The sequence below is a fragment of the Cricetulus griseus genome (assembly GCF_003668045.3).
Source record: "Cricetulus griseus strain 17A/GY chromosome 1 unlocalized genomic scaffold, alternate assembly CriGri-PICRH-1.0 chr1_1, whole genome shotgun sequence".
Classification (NCBI taxonomy): Eukaryota; Metazoa; Chordata; class Mammalia; order Rodentia; family Cricetidae; genus Cricetulus; species Cricetulus griseus.
In genome coordinates, this window is record NW_023276807.1 from 85275135 (window position 1) to 85292772 (window position 17638).

At 36.7% G+C, this 17638-nt stretch overlaps 1 protein-coding gene across 1 annotated transcript in view; it reads right to left on the reverse strand.

Annotated features, from left to right (window-relative positions):
* Vps54 (VPS54 subunit of GARP complex) overlaps positions 1–17638 on the reverse strand; it is a 75596-nt gene that overhangs the window by 50460 nt on the left and 7498 nt on the right. Inside the window, exons 2-5 of the mRNA XM_027388226.2 lie at positions 12635–12790; positions 11144–11385; positions 6727–6805; positions 3903–3937 (exon numbers count right to left, since the gene is read on the reverse strand). Of these exons, the coding sequence (XP_027244027.1) occupies positions 3903–3937; positions 6727–6805; positions 11144–11385; positions 12635–12770 (492 nt within the window). The 5' untranslated portion in view covers positions 12771–12790. The remainder of the gene's footprint in view (positions 1–3902; positions 3938–6726; positions 6806–11143; positions 11386–12634; positions 12791–17638) is intronic.

Genomic DNA, 17638 nt, shown 5'->3' on the forward strand with positions numbered 1-17638 from the left:
TAAAAGTATTTTTAATAAGCCCCAAACATACCTAATAAATGCGTGTATTCCCTGAAAGAACACATGAGCAAGAAGAGCTGAGAGGGACTCCGTCAGGTCTAACCCAGTGAACCAGCTAATCCCTAACTAAGAAGGGAGGAAGAGAAGAAACAACCATAATTCAGTCAGATAGGATCTCACAATAAAGTAATAGACAATAACAAGGTTGATTTAAAAAAAAAATCTCAATGTACAGAAAAACTGAGACCCACCCAACTAGCAAAGATGCCTAAAAACTGAAAGTCAAAGAGTATAATTAACCTACCAAGCAGACAAGCAGTGAACAAGCAGGCAAAGCTATTTTTATATTGAGAAAATAGATTTCTAATAAAAACAAATCAACAGAGGCCACTGAAGGGCCCGGAAAGATGTCTCAGCAGTTAAGAGCACTTGCTGCTCTTACAGAGAGGACCGGGGTTCAGTTCCCTTACATTAGGCAACTCACAACTGCCTCCAACTCTAGTCCCAGGTGATCTGATGCCCTCTTCTGACCTCCACAGCTACCTGCACATACATGACACACCAACAAGCAAGTAGAAACACACACACACACACACACACACACACACACACACACACACTTTTTAAAGAGGACACTGAATAAAGAAAATGATTGACCAAGAAAAACTAACAATTACAACCATTTATGCACCAAATATTGGTGCTCTCAGTATATAAAACAAATACTAACAGATATAAAGATCACTTATGTCCTGACAGTAACAGTGGCAGAGTTCAATAGCTCACTATCATGACTATACAGGTGTCCCAAACTTAAAATCAGCAAAGAAATGTACGTTATACAATAGATTGACTGAATTGAACAAATATCTACAGAACAGTCCAACCAACATAAAGGGAATATACATTCTTCTCAGCAGAGCATGGAACCTAAACTGATCACATCACAGTCAACAAGCACAAGCACACACTAAGAGAATGCCTTGTATATTATCCACTGTGGAATAAAAGTAAAAATCGGCATACCAGAAACTGCAGAAAGATCACCAATACTTGGAGACTAAACAATACACTTATGAAGGACACTTGGTCATTGAAGAAATCACAGAACAGATTTAAAAACCCTAGAAACAAATGAAAAACAAAACAAAACCCTAATTGGGTCTCTGGAATAGATGCAGAAAAGACATCTGACAAAGTTTAGTACACTTTCATGATAAATATACTGGAAAAATTATGCATAGACAGAACATACCTCAAAATAATAAACAGTATACATGGCAAGCCTACAGTCAATGTTATACAACAGGGAAAACAATGAAAGCATTTCCTAAAATCTGAAACCAGATAAAGGTGTCCCCTATCTCTTATTCAATACAGTGCTCAAAGTCTTAGCTACATCCCCAAGACAAAAGACAAAAAAGGAGTCAAACTATGAAAGAAAGATGTCATTGCTATATTCAGATGACAATTCTATATTCAAAAGCCCTTACAGATGCTACCAAAAGCTTTTAGAATAAACACTTTCAATAAAGTTACAGAGTATAAAATTTCAAAATACAAAAACAATAAAAACAAAAAAGTAGCTTTCATAAATATCAATAACAAAATTTCTGAGAAAGAAATTAGGAAAATTAGCTGAGCATGCTGGCACACACCTAATTCCAACACTGGGGAGGCAGAGGCAGGCAGATCTCTGTGAGTTTAAGGCCAGCCTGGTCTACAAAGGAAGTTCCAGGGCAGTCAGGGCTGTTACACAGAGAAACCCTGTCTCAAAAAAACAAACCTACATCATCATCATCATCATCATCATCATAGTAAGAAAATTACACTAATCACAATAGTTCAAAAATATAATTAAGACCCTAGGAATAAATCTAACCAAGAAAGTCAAAGATCTCTTCAATGAAAACTTTAAGGCACTAGAAAAAGAAATTTAAAAGAAACTATGTGAAGAAAATGCCTTCCTTGTTCCTGAACTGGCGATTCACAATTAATATTGTGAAAATGGATATACAATTACAAACAATCTCAGATTCAATGCAATACCCACCAAAATTCCCATCACATTCCTCACAGAACTGGAAGAAAAAAAATGAATTCGTATGGAAACACAAAAAAAAGCACACACAGCCAAACTAACCCTTAGCAGAAAGAATACTTCCAGTAGGCATCAAAATATCTGGGCTCCAATTATACCACAGAGCCATAGTGGCAGACAGCACAGTACTGGCACAAAAACAAACATTTAGTCCATTGAAATAGAATGTAGGACAAAGAAATAAACCCACACAGCTATGACCACCTAATTTCTGACAAAGCCCAGCCCTCAAAAATGTACACTGGAAAAAAGACAACCTATTCAACAAATGGTGTGGGTAAAACTGGATAACCACCTGTAAAAGAATGAAAACAGACCCATATCGCTCACACTAAACAAAAATACTTCAAAGTACATCAACTAATTTAAACCGTGAAATGTTGAAGATGCTGCAGAAAAACAGGGAACACATATCAAGATCTAGACATAGGAAAGAACCTCCTGAACAAACCTCCAATCATATTGGAAAGAACCTCAAGAATTAACAAGTAAGACTACATGAAATTTAAACTGCACAGAAAAAGAAACTACCAGCAGAATAAATAGCATACAGACTGACAGAAAAGCTTTGCCAGCTATACTTTAGACAGGAGATTAATATCTAGAATATATGAACAGCCAAAATTAAATACTAAAGACCAAAATTGCCAATCAACAAATAGAATAATTAGTTGGATAGATGGTTTGAGAGAGGAAAAAAAAAAAAAAAAACAAAAAAAACAGGCAGGCAGACAGCAGACCAACCAGTGTTCAATATCCTTAGCCATCAGGGAAATGTAAATTAAAACTGATTTGAGATCTAACTCACCCAAGTCAGATTTAAGAAAAAAAGACAACAAATGCTGCCAAGGATATGGGAACAAAGAAACTCTTATTCACATGGTAGAAGTATAACCTAGAACAGCCATTAAGGAATAAGTATGGAGTTTTCTCAAAAATAAAAAATATAACTAGCCATATGACCTGCTATAATATTCCTGGGCATATACTCAAAGGACTCAACAGCCTACCACAGAACACTTGCACATCCATGATTACTACTGAATTAGTCACAACAGCAAGGAAATGGAACCAATGTTCCACCAACAGATGAAGGGATAATGAAAATGTGGTATATAATATGTAAACACAAGAGAACTTAACTATAATGAAGAGTGAAATAATGAAATTTTCAGGAAAATAGATAGACCTGGAAAATCTATTAAGCAAAGAAACACAAACTCAGAAATTCTGACAAAAATTGCACACCCTCTCTCATATGCAGATCCTTGCTTAAAATACATATATATACATACATACATACATACACACACACACACACACACACACACACACACACACACACACACACGGTGGGAGTATGGGCACAGACTATGAAACTAGAAAGGAGACTGGGGCGGGATGTTAAGGAAGAAGGAAGTAGGGTAGTCAACGGGTCATAAATATAAGAAACGAAAAAAGGGAGCTATGAAGGTACAAGGGGAGTATCAGGGAGATGGGGTAATAAGGGAGGGGAGAATGGACAAAAGCAAATTTTGTTTCAAAATAGCATAACAAATTCTAATACTGTGGATGCTGATTAAATATTTTACCTAAAAAGAGGTAAAATCATTTATCTGAAGATATCTTCAAATTAAAGTAAAATAAAATTACACACACACACACACACACACACACACACACACCCTCAGAAGGGCAAAATAATCTCACTTGTCCAAAAACAGTCAAATGAAAGCTTCTTATAAGACAAAATTGAAGACTTAGATATTAAAAGTGAATTCTGATTTTTAAGCTTCATTACCTTAGGTACTTGTTCCAGATCTGTCCTGGATTTATCTATGAAAAAAAAGTAAAAAGGAAACACAATTTTTCTTATTTGTTTTCATTTTTATATTCATAAATATATTTTGAAAATTTTAATATTACACTGGGTTAACTAGGTAAATAAGTTTTGTCCTTCAAGTATCCCTCAACCTACCTATGATTTCCATTATAGTAGGCCATACAGAACAAGACAAACATTGCAAATAAACTTACCACTTAGCAACCCAACAGCTAAATCCATTTCAAATTTTTCTGATACTCTTCTCATTAAGTTTTTGTAAAATTACATATAGTATGCTATGTGGTTTTAAAAACTACATTAACTTCTAAACTACAAAGGTGGGATTTTGTTGTCATTGTTACTTTTTGTTTTTTTTTTTTTTTTTGAGACAAGATCTTGCTTCACTGCCTAAGTTGGCCTGAAACGTATTATGTGTCCCAAGCTACCCTAAAACTCACAATTCTCTTGCCTCACCCTCCTAAGTTCTAGGATTATAATTGTGTCACCACACTCAACTAGAAATATTATTTTTATTTTATTTAAAACATCTACCATTTCATCCTAAATTTCTGTCAAAGGCTGATTTTTGATAGCATATTAGTTCTCTTCTCTGACATTTTAGTTTATGTCACCTACAAATTTATTTACAATAAATTTTGTTTTCATTCTGCCAAGCTAGCCTCCAGTGAGGTATTTCTTTTATCAAACTGGCCTCTCTACATTTGGACCCCACCCCTGCATGTCTCTTCTGTGGTCTGCTTTATAGATGGCCTTGCCTCTCCACAGCTTCAACTTCTTTCCTTAAATGAATTCTTTTATCTCTGCATAAAAATTCACTCAGTTCTATTCCATTTACAAAACAAGAAGATAAAACCTAAGATCAGAAGTGGGTTGAAGCAAGGGAGCTACCTAAGGGGCAAAATGTAAGGAAAATACAGGTGTCCGGCATTATGCAAATACCTCATCAGAGCTCTTCAATCAGTACCTTACCCCAAGTCTTCACATTCATCCCTACTGACAGCCTGCATTTCTTGCCCATGTACACCCTTCTTGTGTAGTACTGAGGTTTCTGCAACCACAATTCTGCTCTAAAAGCTCACACAAAAAAATTATGTCAAATTCTAGGAGACTTCTCAGCATGCAAAGAACATTCTGACTTTGTAAGCTAATCATTCTCACTTATCTAAGACTCTCATAGCTTTTCATTTCTAATGTGGAAATCTCGGTTGACTTTCCTATCTCTCTGACCACTTTTTTTTTTTTAATCTCCTTCAAGAGTACCTCATTTTCTATGTGCCCCTTAAGTGTGACCACACATAGTATTTTATCATCAGTCCTTTCCTTTCACTATTCACACACTATGTGAGTGATCCCACTGACACCCTCAGATCCAACTACCATGTCTCTGTCAATCATATTGTAGTTTCTATGATACCAACCACCATGCCAACATTTCAGCCTGTATTTCTCCTTCCTGAGCTCTAAACTAGAGCCTCCTGCTCTTCCAGAATTCTTCCTGCCTCTCTCCCTGAACTGGACTGCTTATGCAGACAACTGCCCAAGAATGAAATGTATGAGTTATCAGTGAATCATCTTGTTCCACTACCGAACACTGACTAACCATTAAGACCTATGACTAGGTCTTATTTAGCTATCTGTTTTAATTTCTTCTCTATTTCCACTCTAACAGGGGTCATATCACTTCTTACTTTTATTACTGCAATAACCTCCATCTTCTTGTCTCCAGTCTTACCATCATATAATAACTTATTACTGTTTTCATTAGGAAATAGACAATTATGCATCTAACCATGCCTCACTAAAAAAATTTTGTAGTTCTAGATCATCTTTAGAAAGAGTAAAATTCCTGGGCATGACATACAAAATCACTATGACCTGACCCCTTTCCTAGTCCTTTAACTTCATTTCTTACTCCCAGTAGAACCAATATGTAAGATGCTTGCAACTCTCTGAACATTTGTTCTTTCTTGACTCTATGGCTTTGTATACACCATTCGTGTGTGTGTGTGTGTGTGTGTGTGTGTGTGTGTGTGTGTGTGTGTGTGTGTGTGAGAGAGAGAGAGAGAGAAAGAGAGTGAGTTCATATTCATTCCTAGGAAATATATAAGCCCAACCAAATACATAAATGTTTCACACTAGCTAATTTAAAACACAGGCCATAATCATCAACTATGGGACACTTTCTTAAGTTCAGTAAGAAACAGCATATGTGCAATCTTATAAAGCTGAAGTGACTTACATACAGTGCTACAATTATTGGTTTATTTCATTAAATTCCTTAAGAGCTAAAACTATTTCTTACTCTATTTTTAAGTAATAAGCAATGTACCAAGAAATTAAATATTTGTCAAACTAAAGGATTATACTACTATCACAGTCATGATCATTCTCTAAGAAGCTTGTAGAAAAGATTATGGGTTTAGTTTGTTTGTTCTTTTTTGAGACAGGGTTTCTCTGTGTAACAGCTCTGGCTGTCCTCAACTCATTTTGCAGATCAGGTTAGCCTCAAACTCACAGAGATCCACCTGCCTCTGCCTCCAAGTGCTGGGATTAAAGGCAAGATTATAGTTTTAAACTGTAAAGTTATTTATGAGAAATATAAGCTAGGAATACAGCCTAGCATACACAAAGCCTAGGTTTCAATCCCCAGCACCACAAAAATACACAATTTACTAAAAATAAAAACCTTACATATGACAGGAATAAGGTTCTAATGTTAACAATTTATTCATTAATAGTTGAGCTGTGCTTATTATCTATAAATAGCATATATACTTACCATGAATATGTAAAAGAGTCCTGTCAAAGGTATCTTTAGGAGGACAAATATTCTTGCATCTCTCATGGATCTTCTCTCTCTAATAAAAATACAATGAAATAATAATCAATGCTGTGTGGAAATATGATTATTCAAAGCATCAACATGTTTTACAACATAATTAGAATATACCAAATTACTTTGGAAATTTAATATAAAATCACTAGCCTCTGAACTTAAATGCAAATAAAAACTGAACCAAATACCACTATGGAGGGATAGAGACATAGCTTAGTAGTAGGCACTTGCCTAGCTTGTATAAATCAGTGGGTTTTAACCAAGCATCAAAATAATAAATGTTTCTTTTCTTTTTAGGAATGGCATTAAAAAAGACACATGGGAAAGTGGAAGTGGAGACAAGGAAACACTTAGCTTACAGTGTTCAAAGTTCTAGGAGCATTCTGCCAGTTACTTGCAGATTGTTTGGCAAGGTGCCTACACCACTCTGAGAGCATCTACTGCTCCACCATCAGTGAATGAGAGCATCTACTACTCCATATCCGTGCCAACACTGACAAAGTCCGTCAGTTAGATGTCTATCACACTAACAATATACAGTAGCACCTCTTCATTTCAACTTGCAATTTGCAGGTTCTATATAAAAACACTTGTGAATACTTCCCATGAATCAGGTATTATACATATTAAATGTCAGTAATATAGCCACATTTATCCTATTTCCACAGAATCAACAATGTAAACAAATGAAATAAAATCATCTACATTTAAGTTAAACTTATAAATCTAAAATTATTAAAAGCAGTAATTATAAAACACAAATACAGACTGAGCTGGATAATGGCTCATGCCTATAATCCCAGTTACTAAGCAGGCTGAGGTGGAAGGACCCGTTGAGGCCAGTTGGGCAACACAGTGAGGTGAGAGTTGAGCACACACACACACACACACACACACACACACACACACACACATATAAGGACAGTCAGACTTTGTTAACAGATACGCATTTTCCATCGTGTCATTTGACTTTTTTAAAGACTGAACTGGTAATTGGGATATTAATAATAGTCACTTGCTAAGTTAAAATTGAGTAGCAGGCCATTTCAAACTCAGCATTCAATTTTTACTTTCAGAAAGTACAATTTAAAGAAGCATTCGGAGATGGGCATGGATCAACCTCAGTACTCAGGGTGTACAGGCAGGCAGCACTCTCTGAGTTCATTCTGTGAATTTGAGGTCAGCCAGGGCTACAGAGTGAGAGCCTGTCTGAAAAGAAACAGAAAAAAAAAAAAAAAAAAAAAAAAACAAAGCAACAACAACAACAAAAAAAAACAACAACAACAAAAAAAAAACAAGAATGTTGAATTGGACCTTTGTCTGCTCAAGGTGGGATGCTCTGTTGTAGTAAACTGGAGACTTGGGAAAAGTTCTACTCTGGGTTTTTTTGTTGTTTGTTTGTTTGTTTTGTTTTGAGAACTTTATCAGCAAACGATCTCCCAAATGATTTAATCAGAACAATGCATGTTCCTCTTTTCTCTCTGTAAGTATGTGTATGTGTAGGGGGAGGGGGGTAGATATACTACCAATTTACAACATTTCCTGAATTGCCCCTCTCCTTTTTCTATTTGTATTTATAATAAAGGTCATAAAGAAATAGCTGGAACATTATTTCAAAACCTGTCTCCTGCCAGGTGTGGTAATGTTCTTGGGTAATGTACTTGGTAGGCAAAAGCAGCAGATTTCTGAATTTGAGGTCAGTCTGCTCTATATAGTAAGTTCCAAGCCATCTAGGGCTACAGAGTGAGACCTTGTCTCAAAAAACAAAACATCAGCAACTAAGAGTAGAAAGTGATATTCTCTTTTCACCTCCCCAAATTTTAATATATTTATGCTGATTTTTGTCTTTCTCTTCTAGCTCAACTGTGGTCTTTGAAGTCCACCAAACACTTCCTGTAACTGCAGTCACCTGATGAGGTTAGTCAGAAATGTAGATGCCTAAGCCTGGTGGTATCCCAACCTCAAAAAACACAGTAGCAATAATGTTCTTATGGTCAGAGCCTGCCATGGAAGAGCCTAAGAGTCCCACAACAGAATTCAACACTAGGAGACAGGTGAGTAAAGGGGAAAATGTGTGTTTCCCTTGGCCTCATAGACTCTCTAGAAGCCAATGGAAGGAGGAAATGGATTTGGTCTACAGTAAGCCAAATGTGTGTGTAGTAAGGGATGACAAGCTCTCCCGTAGAGACTCCCCTCTTCTAGCACTAAATTCTGTGACAAATCACAACAAAGCAGACCCAACAATGGAAGATCAGACTTCAGAAAAAAACACCATCACTAGAAAAGGAAGCAGTATAAGCTGAGGCGGGGTAGGATATGTGAAGCTCTTTTTGTCTCAGTAAGCATGCTGGCAAGAGAGGAATCCACTTCTGTGGCAACAGTTTTGTTTTCTTCCATGCCTTCAGGAAGCTCAACTGTGTATCTTTTACAAACTAATTCTAGCTCAATACCAAGTATCTTATTGTTACTGGTATCATATAAATAGCTCTTTGCCCAAGCTTAGATTCAGCCTAGACATACTGAGGTCTTGGCCAGCAGTGGCTTCTGATCAAAGAGCTACTAGGCCTGTCAAACTCATCCAAAGCTTCATCTCCACACTGACCACCTGAAAGGATGAGTAATGCTAGACCACACTGTGTTGCTTGAAACAGAAAGCTTAGGAAATCATTCCCAAGAGAACATAGGTCACCCAGTGGGCAATCCCTATTGTCTCCAAAGTCAACAAATAGAAGGCCAAGGTGTCAAGATACAAACTCCACAGCTGGAATGATTTATACACAAGGATATTGCTACAGCGTCTCCTTCATGACCAGCTAAATCTTCAGGCAGAGTGTTCTCATAATCATAGTCATCTCATAGATAAGCTTATCCAATTTTAGACTGTGGAGCCAACAATTTGGATCCAGACACTGTTAGGATGTTAAAAACAGAAACTTAGACAAGTGGGTAATGAAGTCTCTTTTGACTGGGGATTTCCAAATACAGAAGCCTCTGGACTGGTAGGGGCTCCAGGCTTCAGAAAGCTGTCATTGTTAGGTTTATCTCAGGATCCTCTTTTGGTCTTACAACAGCAACATCACCACTTCCATGTGGGGAAGAACCTCTGGAAGTATGGAACAACTTCTCCAGCTTTACCTGGCTGTCACTTCCTAATCTTTCACACTGACTGGCTGCTTACATTAGACCCTGGTTTTTACAGAATGGACAATTCTCTCCTAAAGCTGTTCATCTTCTGAAACTGTTTGTCTGCTGAAATGGCCTTCTGCCTTCCTGAGATGGCATTAGTCTTGAAAGTAGTAATGTTCCCTCTTAATCCTTTGTCACAGGTAATTTTGGCTTCAGGAGCTTTACAGAGAGAATGAACCATCTTACAGCCTCCCCATGTGATTCTGCCCACAAATTTATGAAGAATTAAGAGCTGTTAAATAGTGGCATGCTCTTTGTTGGGCTCTGACAGATTGTTGCTTTGGCCTTGCACATCTGAACAAGCAAATACTGGTAAGAGGCACTCACTCCACATGAATCCATGTACCTGTCTGTTTACACAGCTGTTTGATACTGGCTCCTGGCCAGGCAAAGATGAGTTTCATGTCTTTGGAGGAACCCCATCTTAATCTTAATATTGTTTTCTCCAATAGTCAGTCTCAGTTCTCTGCTTTTACCTACACAAGCAGTAATAGGTATTGGTGCACTTGTTAGGATTCAAAGGCCTAGGGCCATTTTCTAAACAGGGAACAGCCTTATCCATGAAGCTACTCAGAGGACATGTTCTACTGTACTGGGTTACACCTATTCCTCCAGAGTAAGACATCATGTGCCCTGCCTCTCATCTCACTTGGCTTGCTTTCTACCTCTCATACCCTCCCTAAATCTCAGACATTATCTGAGCTTTATAAAATTCTTAAGAGTCATTTCCCCTTGGCAGGTAGGATAGCGTCCCACTGAATCTTAACAATAATAAAAATTTGTAATCCTGAAAAATCACTACAAAAGAAAGTAAATCTATTAAAATGTACCTAAAGAAACACAACTCAGACAACAGAATTTGTATGCATAAAAACACCATGGCTTCCTCTGGCCAGGCGTTGGTGGCTCACACCTTTAATGCCAGCACTCAGGAGGCAGAAGCAGGCGGATCTCTGTGAGTTCAAGGCCAGCCTGGTCTCCAGAGCTAGTGCCAGAATAGGCTCCAAAGCTACACAGAGAAACCCTGTCTCGAAAAAACAAAACAAAAACAAAAAAACATAAAATAAAATACCATGGCTTCAAAGATTATTGCTCAAAAATCTACATGAATCAAACTAAAAATCTTTCTCTTGCTTTTGACTAGATTACAACTAAATTCAAGATTAGCGGTTACCTGAGAGATTTCCTGTTGATATGCTATAAAATGTTCCTTGCTGATCTGTGGGAGGTAGAATGAAGGTATGACTTCAGTGTCCACAAAGTCCAATCCCCATGTTTTTGTGAAGAAGTCAGATTCTCTTTTTGCTAATGTAGGATCATTTAATGCTGCTGGGAGGTTTACTTTGGAATGATATACAGTCCATCTATGTTGATCTGTAACTAGAGATGGGGCAACACATAAACTATTTGAATCACCTGCAAAAGTAAACAAGAGATCTTTGTAAAGTTGGCTCTATGCTTGTGAGTAGATCCTAGAAAAATAAAAATAAGACTATAGCTTACAGTCTATTTTACAGGCAACCAAACTCTTTCTCCATGGTAAATTATTACTAAAAGTCACCCTGGTTAAATAATCCTCGTCATCCAGCATCAATTATCAAAGGAATAAGAAACATAAAAAACATGCAGAACTTGAGGATTACAAAGTCCCAAACGTGAACCATAAGCAAAATCCTTTCATTAATTAATTTCTTTAATTACATTTTCTCTCTTTTCCAAAACTAAAAATACCTCAGTTTTTCTTTTAAAGATGGGCTTTTTTCCCCCCCTATTATATTATGACAGGCACTAATCATTTAAATGCCCTTTGTTTGGCTTATATTCAGGTGACAAAATGCTGCTACAGCATTAATCATAAAGGAAAAAACAATATACAATAATTCTCATTATTTACAGATCTGTTATATAAAGTCCTGTGAACACCTAACTGAGGGACTGTTCCTCGGGTTACAACATTTTCATCATTCAGTAAATATGTATGCTTATGTTTATGTTTAAAGACACTTATTTATTACCCATCAGTCATTAGGTTTCGTGACTGTCAACATTATACACAGTGCTTGCATGAAGCTTGCTACATGTTTTCTCCATAAAGCAACACAACTTTTCTGTGTTTAGTTATACTAGACAGCATCTCAGTACTATGTTACAGATCATTTTGAACAGCAACATCTCAGCAAAAAACAAAAAAAGCAAAATGCAGAAGGTGAAATAGGCTGCATAAAGAATCCTTGCTGCCAGGAGCTGAAACATGAAAGCTGAGCACACACAGGTGGGAACACCTGTGTTAGGCAACTCAACTGTTTTCACTGCTCTGCACACGTCCACAAATACCACCAAAGTATAACAAACACTTAATACTGGCGTCAAAATACATTTGAGGGAGCATGAATATTTGTGAATACAAAATCTGCAAATAACAAAGACTAATTATACTACATTTTAACTAAATAGCTTTCAATCTACACCTCCATTTTTAATAACTTTCCAGTTAACTCCTTTAATGGAAATGTGTGAAAAACTATATTCTAATTTCCCAATCAACTACATAGTTTGGGTGTTTTAGTATTATAAATTTACTCTTTTGAGGTTACGTATATGAAATATGACTACACTTGTAATGGTAACACGAATCAGAAAAATCCTCAAAAAAAAAAAAAATTACCTGTGGGTTCCTTAGGACACACATCTGGCAGTGACTGCACAGGTCGAATGTGTTTTGCTGGATCTACCTCTTTTTTAAAGAAAACGTCACTGCTGCTTCCTTGAGGCACTGGAGAAGATCTGTGGCTTGAAGCCATTGCATAAAATCACCACTCAACTAAAAATAAGAAACAAATAATAATTAAAACAATACAAACAAAATCTGTCTAAAGACATAATACACATCACAGTCTTTCAAAACCAGCAGCATTTTTTTCAAAAGCCCCGGCAAGTGTAAGTACATAATTTGAGTATCTGTGGTTAATTATGGAAGTTGTTGTTCAAAACATTTAGCTTGCTGAGAAACTTATTTTTTCATTGTTTGAAAAAAAAATCCCACAGGTGAACATTTCTTAGTCTTTTATTAAAAGTATAAATACATAATAATCTGTAACCCAAACATTAAAGATGAGACATACCATTCATTCAGCAAGACCACAATAAAGACACACCACCAAAATGGCTAGAGTGCATAAGTTTTAAGTCTATTTTTCGGGATTGAGATCTCCACTCACCAACAGTATAACCATATGAAATTGCTTAACCTTTCCTCATCTGTAAAATAGGTGAAAAAGACCACATCGAAAATATATCTGAAAAATTATAAGCATATATACGTGTAAAGTTTAATGCTATCTTAATGTTAATGTTCACAGAGTAGCTATTATAATTATATAATATTCACATATATATATATATATAACTGAAATGCAGTTATTATCATAATATCACCAGAAAAAACTATTGCTTAGAACCAAAGAACAAGTATTATTTGATTGTTTTTTCATAAAATGTTTAGAGATTATCTAATTTAAGTTGTCCTATACTAGATATAAATATAACAAGGCCTCCAAAATGTAAAACTAAATTAAGTAAAATATAATAAGTATTATATATTCTTTTGTTTTTCCATATGATTTAGAATTTTCAAAAAGTCTGAGGGAAGGAAACTACATATCTGAAAAATATTAATTAGTATAAAATGTAAACATCCAGAAAAAAAAAAAAAACACTGTTTTGGACCATTATTTAATCTACCTCAAGATGGCATTATTGTATAACTTCAAATATGGAAAAAACCTATCAAAAGGTTTCAAAGTTTATGTGGCAGAAGAATCTTACCATATACACTAACTGGAATTCCCTAAAAGATGAATGAGGAGACAGCTACAATTTATTATGAACATCACATCACCTAGATAGCATGTAAAAATTCTTTCTACACTGTTGTAGTTACTGCCTAGAGAAAGTATAAATATTACAAAATATTTATAATCAACTCTAAATTAGCCATTCAATTGCCTATTATACATAAGCTAATAGAAAAGGCCCATTTTATTTCTCTTGCCTACTAATTTGGATCTACACAAAACATCTTATCAGAGCAGCTAAAATGCAGCTATATACTATTTAGGTTAGCATACAAAATAATGGGCTTCATTACAGCATTTTTCATACATATGCGACACTAAACTTTGTTCTAATTTATCATCCTCCATCCTATGGGGCAAAGATACCAATTTAATTTCCTTTCTCCTATTCATCATGTGATACTTTACTGTACAATCTAAAATTGCCTGTCCTCTGTCATTCTACATACTTCTAACTGGTCTCTGCTTCCAGTCTAAACTACTATGCTATCGTTTTAGGATTAATCTACTAAGAAGTTTCCATCATACTATACTTCATTTCAAAAACTTTTAAAAATTACCTTCCACAGAAATCCCAAATTTCATTAAGTGATACTAAAGATATTTACAATCTAATATTGACTTGTCTTCTATTTTTATAGTCTATTCCTTATTTCCTGTGAATAAACTCTTCCAAAAAGAGTGGCCTAATTGTCCTTTAGGATGCTTTCCAGGCTACTTCATCTTTGGGAAGGCTATGCCCTTCTAAAACATTCATACCATCTTCTCCTCTTTCTCCCTTAAAAGGTTCAAGTTTCATTTCTCGATTACATGCCCAAAGAAAACAAATATATACACATTTGAAAATGTGAATAAAAATAATTCTAACACTGGCCTATAATCTTAGCTATCAGGTGTCAACTCCAAAAGAAATTCAGGGCAAATGGCTGTCTGTGACCTATCAGCACACCAAAGCACATGCTGGCCTCCAGGCTCCCTCAGTATCACAAGCACCTGTTACACATTTCACAGTCCATGCTGGCATCCTGGCTCTTCTCACCCCGGCCCTACCCTTAACTTCTCCAGCTCATGGGCACCCTCCCCCAGCTTCCCAGTCCCTCATATCCCTGCTATTTTTTTTTCCCCAGCTATGCACTCTTGCCCCTCACTCTTGGTCGTCTTTTTCTCTTCCTCTCTCATTCTCCCCATCTCTCCTCTCATGGCCATGCCCAGTCTGGCCATGTTCAATCTACTGCTTTCCTTCCCTGTTCTGGACTCCCCCAGATGCCTCTGGGTATATTCTTTCTTTACCTACAATAAAAACTTTTCATTCAACCATACCTCAGAGTGGTCATGTTCTCAGTCCATACACTAGGGAGGATAAGACAGGAGGACTGAACTTCAAGGCCCACTTATGCTACAGAGTGAGTTCAAGACCATACCCTGGTCCAAAAATAAAAAGTAAAAAAGGTGGAAGTGTTCTGGTTTGCTTTCCATTGCTGTGATAAAGACTGTGACCAAAGTCAACTTGGGAGGAAAGGATTTATTTAGCTCATATATCTCAAGCATAGTCCATTATTGAGGGAACATGAGGCAGGAAGTGGAACAGAGATCCTGACTTATTCCCCATGGCTTGATTAGGTTTTTTGTTTGTTTGTTTGTTTGTTTTTAAATAACGGAGCACCATCTACCCAGGAGTAGCACGGCCCACTCCTGGCTGAACCCTCCCATACTACAGGCTTGCCTGCAGACCAATCTGATAAAGGTATTTTATAAATTGAGGTTTCCTTTTTCTCAAATGATCTTAGCTTATGTACAGTAGACAGAAAACTAGCCAGCACAAGTGGTACAGGACATGACCAGCATGCATGGAGACCTTGGGTTCAATCTCTAGTATTGTAAATTCAATAATAATCCCAGTATTTTTAAAAGAAAACAAAAAGCCAAACCACAGCACAAAGGTTCTCATTTCATGACCACAGAAAGAAGAGGGGGAGTGTTGGAAAGCAATGATAAACCTGGAAAAGGGGAAGGAGAGAGAGAGAATATGTAGATCAAAAACCCAGAGACTATGATGTACATGCCCCAACTGGAGATCAAGACAGGACTAAGCAACGACCCAGCAAACTGACCTAGAAGACGTAGTTATTTCACATCCTACTCCTGGATCAAATGTTTTTGTCTTGGGGAGTTAGGAAAGAGATCAGCTGAGACAAAAACTAGATTGCTTCACTCCCATAACTAGTTCTAAGGGCTTTCTGAAATCTCACATCAAAAAGAAAGTGAGGTATGTCTTATTAATGAATAAAACAAAGATGTCATGAAGGAAGCAATACAAAAACAGAAAGAAAAAACAAAAATCTCGCCATCATCAGTATTTTAGTAAACACTATGTTTTTAGTAAACACAATTATTTTGCTGATCTTCAAAACAATCTCATAAATGCATTTATGATTTCCATTATATAGTAAAAGAAATAGGTTCAGAAGTAACTTGGTTTCAAAATATTTAGGTAAGTAATGATGACTATGGTATTCAAATTCAAACTTTTTGGTCTAAATTCCATGTTTCTGTTTGTATGCCATACAGTCTCTTTAGTTAAAAAATAAAAATTTACTCTTACAATTATTATTTATGTCATCCTTTTTTGGGGGGGGGTAGAACAGTCTCACACCCAGGTTGTCCATGAACACTTTTAACATAAGCTGGCCTAGAACTTACCATCTGCCTGCCTCAGTCTCCCTAGCACCTGGAACATGGGCATAGCCACACCTGGCTATGTCTATGTTAAGTGACAGAAATAATTCAAATCTAATATTGAAAAGAATTCTATAAGACTAGGACTAGACTCTTCCTTAAGGGTAATAACAGTGCTTTCATCAGTGTAATGTACTGTATTCTTAGCAAAGCAGCAATAGCTCGCTCCAACCAGGAAAACAAGTTATGATGAGCAAACATTCTACTACCTTCATCAAGAAATGTGTTCTAGAGCCACACAATGGTGGCACACGACTTTAATCCCAGCACTGGGAGGCAGAGGCAGGCGGATTCGAGACCAGCCTGGTCTAGAAGCTACACAGAGAAACCCTGTCTCAAAAAACCAAAACAAAAAAAGAAATGTGTTCTGAATTTGACTTATACAATGATCTTTCATAACATACCTATTTGTAATTGAAGAAGAGTATAAAGTTGAGACCCCACCACCCACCCCCCACCCCCACCACCCCCACCCCCCCCCACCCACCCCACCCTCCACCCCCCCCACCCCCGCCACTGAGAGCTAAACAGTGCTAACTTTTTAAATAGAATTCTGGATTTAAATTTAGAAAGAATGTGAGGGATAAAGACCAGTAAGGATGAGTGAGTTCAATTCTCACTGCTTAAAAAAAAAAAAAAAAAAAAAAAAAGGCAAAAAATAGCAAGCTTGGTTTCCCCAAATTTAGAATTAACTGATACATACAAGAAAAATTTAGCCAGGCTGTGAGGGCGCACGCCTTTAATCCCAGCACTTGGGAGGCACAAGCAGGCAGATCTCTGTGAGTTCAAGGCCAGCCTTGTCTTCAGAGAGTTTCAAAGCAGCCAAGGCTGTTACACAGAAAACCCTGTCTCGGAAAAACAAACAAACAAAAAACTAATAACCATACCTGCAATGTCCTACCAAAGATCAGTTTGATAGAAGTCAGGAGAGGTACTTGTCTACACAGTCCTCTGCCCACCTCCTCTCTCTACCACATTTTCTTTAGTATCACCTTTAGTTGGATTCTTGAGGCTTGCCTACAAAATTCTTAAAATAGCTCATATTCTAAGTACTTCCCATATTTTTAGAATTTTTAAGG